This window comes from Grammomys surdaster, unplaced genomic scaffold (genome assembly GCF_004785775.1).
Source record: "Grammomys surdaster isolate TR1022 unplaced genomic scaffold, NIH_TR_1.0 278, whole genome shotgun sequence".
Lineage (NCBI taxonomy): Eukaryota > Metazoa > Chordata > Mammalia > Rodentia > Muridae > Grammomys > Grammomys surdaster.
The window spans coordinates 7,110,728-7,119,478 of NW_021604719.1; the positions used below are offsets into that span (position 1 = coordinate 7,110,728).

General features: G+C 40.5%; 1 protein-coding gene and 1 pseudogene across 1 annotated transcript in view; one reads left to right on the forward strand and one right to left on the reverse strand.

The window, feature by feature from the left end:
• Positions 1-8,751, forward strand: part of LOC114629152 (ubiquitin-conjugating enzyme E2 variant 2-like) — a 59,243-nt gene that overhangs the window by 12,255 nt on the left and 38,237 nt on the right. Inside the window, exon 3 of the mRNA XM_028777159.1 lies at positions 408-497. Within this exon, the coding sequence (XP_028632992.1) occupies positions 408-497 (90 nt within the window). The remainder of the gene's footprint in view (positions 1-407; positions 498-8,751) is intronic.
• On the reverse strand, positions 364-505 carry LOC114629229 (annotated as a pseudogene).

Here is an 8,751-nt window from a genome sequence, read left to right on the forward strand (position 1 = left end):
GAAAAATACAATGAGGGTTGTACCCAGGAGTGCCTGAAAAGATACTCAACCTTAATAAGTGCAAAATGGCCCCAAAAGTACTATCCAGAGTAGTATAAACAAACTGAGCAAAGTTGACAGTAAGGTGGTGAAACAATACAAAATTTCATGGTGCTAGTAGGAGTATAAGGTTGTGTAGTTTCTTTCAAAAACAATTCAGTATCTGTGAATATACATATGTTCTGAATATGTATATCCCTGACCCAGCCATATCCTCATACAAATCTCCATACAGTTCACTTATACCTAGCTACAACTAGTAGCTAATACAGTGATTCATAATAACAGTATTTGTAATGTGGATGACAGTAGTTATAGCTTGTAGAAGACAGACTACACAGTTTTTCTTTTCTCTCCCTCTTTCTCAGAAAGTGAGAGTGGTCAGCACATCCAGTGTGCAGTGGATGAGTCTCACCCTGGGAAAACTGCCTTCTTGATTATGGTATGTCCCCTGTCAGGTAAGTATTAGACTGTAGAATGTTTAATCAATAAAAAACACCTCACAGAAGAAGAAAATAGCAAAAGATGGTCCATCAACCTGGAGAAAACTTGGAAAAACACAAAACTCAAATTACAAGTCAAGATTACCACCCAAAATGTAATTAGCCACATAAAAATTCAAAAATAAAAAAACAAACAAAAATTCTTACATATTCAAATAAAATGAGAGAGTGATAAACACAAGATTAAACAGAAGGCAAGTAAAAGAGGACCAGGGCCTTTGACCAACCTGCAAAGCCACTAAAAGTATTCCAGATGTATACAAGATAGGTCCCACCCACACATTTTCTATAGTGCCACTTTTAATATCACCTACATACATTACAGTATCCCTTTGTACCCATTCAGTATCCAACACAATTATGTTAGTAGATTTTATAATTTCTCATCCGCATGTAGCAATACTGCAATATTGTCTGGAGATATTAGAGAGCAATTTCATAACGTGAAATCCCTTAGCAACATATATTAAGCATGAATATGTAAGAGCGCAATCTAACATTGTATGTATAATAATAATAATAGAAATAATAACTATAGTAGTAGTAGACATAGTAGTATCGTGTTCCATCACTTGTTATGATTTGACGTAAGGTAGGATGGCTCTGGTCAGGAATGGAATTCTGGCTGAAGTGTGACCACTGAGAAACTGAAGACCTACAATCTCAACAGACAGCCAGTATATTGAGTTCTAGAACAGGTAGAGGTTTTAGCATCAAGAAAGGGTAACAGAACAAAGACAAGTTTATAATTTCAGGTTGAGAAAAACTCAACAGACAGACGGATTTGGACCCTGGGAAGTTTCCAGGAGTGACTTTGCAATATAACAGATGTCAATATCCCAGATTAAGATGAAGTCATACCAAGTTAGGTGAAGGAAAAGGCTCAGCCAGGAAGATGTTCTGAGCTACTCTCCAGAGCTCCTGTATGTTAGTTTTCTGTTGCAGTTTAAATTATTGCCTGTTATAGAGCTGTGTGAGAACAGAAAAAAGTATTAAAAGGATTTATATACAAAGGCTATAATCTTAAAAAAATAAAAAAAATAAATAAATAAAATCCAGACATGATACCAGCAACCTTGGCCACAAATATATTCTGGTTGGTCAGATAAATAAATGAATAAATAGATAGATAGATAGATAGATAGATAGATAGATAGATAGATAGATAGATAAATCAGACATGGAATAGTCTATGTGGTGGTTAATTGGATTCACCTAAGAGACAAGCTTCTGGGCTTGACTAGAAGGGGTTATCTTAATTAGGTTAACTGAGGTGGAAAGACCCAACTGACTCTAGTGGCATCATTCCAGGACTGGGATCCCAGACTTAAAGACAAGACGTAGGAAGTTGAACACTTGCTTCTGCTTCTTTCTGCTCTCTGACTATGGGTGCAGCATGATCAACTGCTTCAAGCGCCCATTGTCATGCCTTTTCTATCACAAAGAATCGCATCTTCAAACTGCAGCCAAAAGAAGCCCCTCCTTCCTTGAGTTGCTTTATCAGAGCAATGTGTGAAGTAGCTAATATTGTTACCAATACTTATAATTTTGATTTCTGGTTTGAGCTGAAATACAATGGTGTGGAAAAACAGGCCCTACATTGCAGATCCTGCAGGAACAATGGAGCCCCTGACTGGCTTGGATCGGGTAGATTTTTCTGTTGTTGATTACTGCAATCCCCCAGTCCAGTGGCCACACTCAGGAATTCTTACCCACCATCTAGGTTGGCACTTGACTTTTATATCATGTTTGCATCTTTAAGAAAACAATATCTAAGGCCACACATAGAGTGGTGAACCCCCTGAGGTAAGTTCATAAGAAGGGGTGGAAGGTAATGTTCACTCTAAAAATAGAAGTGAGAAGGAGCTCGATCCAGTTCTTTAGAATTATCTGATGATCTCAATTTTATAAGCACACATTTATTATTTCTGAACCAATTTGATAACATAAAAGTTCTATTTTGTGAAGTTCAATGACCCCTCTAAATATTTCATCTTTCTTATTATTTTTCCTGACCTTCCTAACATCTGAACTGAGTCAGCTCTTTAGGGAGCAGTTGTGGGTGACCATGAGCTGGTGACCAAGCTCAAAAGATCATAAGAGGCAAAGGGTACTGCCAGTCCAGTCTAGAAAGCAGCCAGGAAGATTAAGAGGGTCCCAAAGCTACAACTGATCACAGATGCAAACCAAGCAGAGATGTGGAAAGAAAGATAGTCGAGTTTGTGTCTCTTAGATGCATAAATACACCCAGCACTCACGGCCCCTGGAACACAAGGTAAACAGACTCCTACTAAATATCAAATTGAATAAACCCACTTATGGCACAAGAGAAGACAAAGAAACATGGAAAGCAAGTGAACACTACCAGGCTTTGTTAATACCTATTCTTTTAGTTTGTACATTAGAAGAAACTCGTCATGGATGACCTAAGTCCTAACAGCAAAGCTGATCAGTTGTTAACTTTTCAGTCAAGATTCCCCTTTTAAAAATAATCTCAGTTTTCTGCTTGAGCCCCAGAGCCCCTGAAGTGTAGTGTCATAAAACAGAAGAGAAGAGAACAAACTAAGATTATTTATGGTTCTTATTAGGTAACTAGAGAAGTTGAAACTTTCAGTACTGATGCAAGGAAGTATCATAGCATTCTGGCTTAGGGAAATACCAGGTTCCCATCATGCTTCTGCTGCATCCTGCTCCCTTCCTAAGTAGAAAGCAGTATACTTTCATATACTGTGGGATAACAAAAAGAAAAGATGGAGTGGGTAAATAATTGTCACGCTTGACCATTTCCCCTGCGATGTCCATTTGGACATAATGACCATTAGGGACTGCAGTACAGCAACAGCTATCAAGAGACTTGCAATCTAGAGTCTTCTGCTGCTAAATAACCAAACGATCTTGAACAAGTCACTTCAACCTCCTAACTTGAGTGTAAGCATCTACCAAGTGAGAATAAAGGGAACTGAGACACATAACTTCTTGGAGGTGAAGGATCCCATAAGACACAGCAAAAGAACCCATTTTTACAGGCTGTAAGATGCTTTCCCATGCAGAAAAGTGCAATGAGTGGGAAGCTCCATAAACTGTGCTTATGCCTGAATCACTATAGCTGCTTGGCAGGAAAGCATGCAACAGGCACAGAAAAAGAACGACAGCATCAGTTGTCCCAGGGAAAGTCACAGCCATATCACGGGCAGCACTCAAACTCTGGGTGATCCACTTTAAAGGAGCAGAAGGGAAGGTCATGTCTCATGAGGTAGCTGGCCGTGGCTGGCACTATGCATGCTCAGCATTAGTAACTCAGAACAAGAAAGGCCTCTGCTTGCCCCATCTCCTACCACATAAACCCCAGCACACACCTGCATGTCTACTGAGTGTCGTGAGAAGTGCTTCTAAAATGAATTATTAGTTCTAGTGCTCAGAATTAGCTCTCTTGAGTTTTTTTAAAAAATACTGCAATCTGAAGCTGGGTGTGAAATGAATGGCAATCAAATGTCCTGTCTGGAAACCCAATGTGGAACAGTTCAGGAGGCTGTGTTTCTTGTAACTAGCACTTGTAATACAGCTTCTAGCCGGACTACACCCTAAAAGGAACCATTAGTTGAAAACACAAAGATGATATTATAAAGGTGCTTGCCAGTCCGATGCTGACTTTGAAGGTCTGATGTGCTTTTGGCCAAGTGTGAAAATGTTGAGTGATCTTTATTCTCAGGTCTTTATTGTGTCTGGTATCTTAACTTTTAAATATTCTCCTAACACTTGAAACCCATGAAAGATCACACATAAAATACATATACTGTGAAGTGTGATATCAAAGAGGCCCGCCTCAGTCTGCCAACTGAAAAACTCAAACCTGTTTTAGCAATGCAAATAGAGCAAAATTGATCTTATGGTGCCTAAAGACATCATTCCTGATAGAGGATACATGTAAAGCACATAAAGTTGGTTTTCTCTTGCCCTCTTTTCCTCCCTTTACACCTTCCAGTGATAAAACATACAAGTGAAGCAACTTGAAATCAAAGGGAAGGCTCTCTGTTTGGTTGTATTCAGGCACTAGGAATGGACAAGTTGACAAGATATCATTGGAAGGGAAACCATAGCAGACAAAATATTTGCTACCTTCACATATTAAGAAAAAAAAGTAAATTCTTAATAAAGGATACAGACCTAAAATCTGGTGTCTTCATGTTTCAATAACAAGAACACATGAACTTAGAATCAGCCTAGAAACAGGCAACTCACTCAAGTGTTATTTTTAAATAATTTGATTTAGTGTATAAAGTACTTTCTCAAAGAGATCCTGATACAGCTTGCACACTTCGGTGATTTGCAGGTAGATAAATCCAAGACATGGTCTCACTCACTCTGAGTTCACTCAGTCTGCTCTCAACCATAGTGAGCTACTTTCTTGGGTGTGTTTACATGAAGTCCTCTAGCGCCTATACTCAGCTCTCAGTGGCTCTATTCTGTGGCTCAGCTGCGGCTCATGTCCTGGCTTTCACCATGAAGTTCTTTCTATCCTGACCTCCTGGATACAGTGCCTCTGTGCCACAGCAGATCCAGAAGAGACCAGGCAAACGTCAAGCTGTGTGACCGGGAAGATTTATCACCCTCCGACCTCCAACTTCCTCAGCAGAGGCATCAGGGAAGTAAACTGGACAAACTCCAAAGACCATCCCATACAAAATGATCTATGATTCTGAAGGGTTTGTGCTTCCCTTGAGAGTTAGGGGATCGGGGTAGAAGCTCCCCTACTCAGCCCCATCAGTGCCTTGCATTCCAACTTCTTCTGAGCTAATCCTTTACTTTTCAAGATTCTCAAGTATTTGTGGATTCTCTTTAGGATTAAAAATTTAACATTCCTCCAATTTGGATCAATATCTAAACAAAAAGGAGAGTAAAGCAAAACTCCTAGGTCATTAAGCTTCCTGCAGTTTGTTGTAGGAGGTGTGTCACTGTGGGGGTGGTCTTTGAGAGAGCTTCCTTCTAGCTGCCTGATGATTCCAGTCTTCTCCTAGCTGTCTTCGGAACAAGATGTACAGCTCTTAGCTCCTCCAGCACCATGCCTGCCTGGATGCTGCCAGGCTTTTCTTGCCATGATGATAATGGACTGAACCAAAGTTGACTTCTTCATTCAGGATATCTACTTGAGTGTCTCCTGAGCCTCTTGGTATGGTACAAGCACATTACACCACGTCTTCTATTAGAAAATAGCTAATTAACTCGGCTCTCCAGATTCTTTTATCTTCATTATTTTTATCCTACTAAGAAATGGGTTCTTAAGTGCATTCTTAGAGGTGCTGTGACTGTGAAATGTCCCCTGTAGATTCATAGGTATGAGCACTTGTCTGACAGTTGGTGGCAGTGTTTGGAACCTTTGGGAGGTGAAACTTTGTTGAGGAAATGTATCACTGGATCACTGAAGCTTTAGGGTCCCCTCCTCCTTCAGGGTATGGATAAAATGTGACTTAACTGTTTCCGGGCTTCCAGCCCCACCTCAGGCTCCTACTGCCAAGCTTTCCCCACCATAATGGAGTGAGTCTCTCTGGAACTTTAAGGCAAAAACAAACCCTTTCTTCACTAAATTGTTCTTGGTCATATTTTATTACAGCAACAGAAAGGTAACTAATACTGACGTCAAACCTTTATCACAACAAATACCTTTAAATAGGTTTTAGATATAGCAAAACAGGTCAGCATTTGAAAGACTTTTTTTGAAAGAAGTTCTATCACATTACTTAGGAGTAGAATATTATTCAAGTGAAATTCGAATGTCTCCTTCCTATTTACAGATCTCCTCCTCACTTCAGATAAAAATCTTAGGACCTACAGCAGAGAATGGAGACAGACCCAGATACCCATAGTGTCAGGAAGTTATGCTATTTTATATCTGAATAACTTTTCCTCCAACTATAAAAATGTCAATTCAGTTCGAATAATGTTGAACCTTACTTCTTCCTTCTAACCTCTTACGTTAGCAATCACTGTGAAAAGAGGATGTTTTAGTTAGTGTTTCCATTGCTGTGAAGAGACACCATGATCAAGGCAACTCTTAGAACAATTGGGGTTGGATTACAGGTACAGAGGTTCAGTCCATTATCATGGCAATAAAAGCCTGGCAGCATCCAGGCAGGCATGGTGCTGGAGGAGCTAAGAGTTCTACATCGTGTTCTGAAGACAACTAGAAGACTGGAATCATCAGGCAGCTAGAAGGAAGCTCTCTCAAAGACCACCCCCACAGTGACATACTTCCTCCAACAAAACCACACCTCCTAATAGTACCAGTTCTCAGCCAAGCATATTAAAACCACCAGAGAGAATTAATCCAGAATAAAAGCAAGCTTTTTCATGGCCAGATTCACCATAGCCCCACACTGGGGGAAAAAAGTCTTAAATGAGAAATTCATAAAAATATGAAAGGCAATTTAAATCACTAATGAGCCACTCTATGTAGTACTGATCAGCTTAACAAATACATTGACCTTCATCCATGTATTTGTTATGGGAACCCTCATCATGCAGCAAGCAAGCAGCCATTCAACTTCCCCGTGCCACTCTGGCCCACTTTTTGCCCTCTCTTACCTCTTTCCTCTATAATTGCCCAGGATTCAACCTAAACTGGTTCTTCTGCCACTTGTCCAGGTTTTTCTAAGCTAAACTCCTTTTCTACTATCCACTCTCTATGCTTTCCAATGCAAAGCCAGTCTCAATTTAACTTTTGTTTGGGGGAGGGTCTCCTTTCTTTTATTATTATTATTATTATTATTATTGGATATTTTATTTACATTGCATATGTTCTCCCTCTGCCCCATTTCCCCCCCTCCCGCCCAGGAACCCCATATCCCACCCCCTCCTCCTGATTCTATGAGGATGTGCCCCCACCTATCCCCCACTCCCATCTCCCCACCCTCAAATTCCCACACACATGGCTTCCAGCCTTCATAGGATCAAGGATCTCCTCTCTCCCCTATACTTGACAGGACCATCCTACCTTGCATATATAGCTGGAGCCATGGGTCCCCCGCTAAGTGCTCCCAGGCTGGTGGTTTAGACCCTGGGAGCTCTGGTTGCTTGGTATTGTTGCTCCCCTCATGGGGTCACAAACCCTTTCAGTTCCTTCAGTATTCACTCTAACTCTAATTGTCAGTTCTATCCATTACACTTCTAAGCAAAGCTCAGGGCCATCACTAGCCCTGATAGCAAAAGACCCCTTCTATTTAGAGGCCGAGGATGGGGAGAGCTGTAAGGCATGAAAGAACTCAGCATTACTCTCATCCTTTCTATTCATGTTCCTGTACAGCTGATACTTGATTCCAACTGAGGTATTACAAGAAAATGTACTTGCAGTGGTTTCAGCTGCTGTCACTGCTGTCTATATAGGGCCAAAGGTTTGTAGACAGATTCAGCATTCCAGATAATGTGGTGACAGCAGACAATATAGTCATAGAAGCTTCCTGAACTCTGAAATCCTCTTATAAACTAAACTCTTTAAGGCAGTTGACAAGAGGTAGCCTTCAATTTTTTTTCCAAGCCCTTTCAAATGATACTATATAAAATCTTCCACCACTGAAATATCTAGCTAGAATGATTTCTGTGGCTTGCCCTGATCTGACAGATATTAAGAGTTGAGAGACAAAGAACGCAGAAAGCCAAAGGCAAGAAGAGAAAGACTTTGGTATATACAAAGAAAATTTTAACACAATAAAAATGGATTTCATCATCCTGAAGGCGAAGATGAAATCCACAGTGAGAACTATTGCACATTAAGGTGTCCACGTGTTAAAAATAAAATAGATACCATAGATAAGGATGTGGGAAAACATCTTACATCTGGAATATCGGTTTAATGCAAACGGAGTAGCTACTTTAGAAAACAGTTTGGCACTTTCTCAAAATATGATGGTAGTGTTTTGAATGATAATGACTCCCATAGGCCCCTGTGTTTGAATACTTGGTACCCAGTTGGTATAACTATTTGGGAATAATTAGGAGGTCTTGCCTTATTGAAGGAGGAGTATTACCAGGACAGACTTTGACGTTTCAAAATTCCACGTCATTTCCAGTTAACTCTCTGACTCTTGCTTGCAGATCAAGTTGTAAGCTCTCAACTACTGCTCCAGTGCCATGCCTGCTTGCCTGCCTGCCTGCCTGCCTGCCTGCCTGCCTGCCTGCTTGCCTGCTTGCCTGCTTGCCTGCTTGCCTGCTTGCCTGC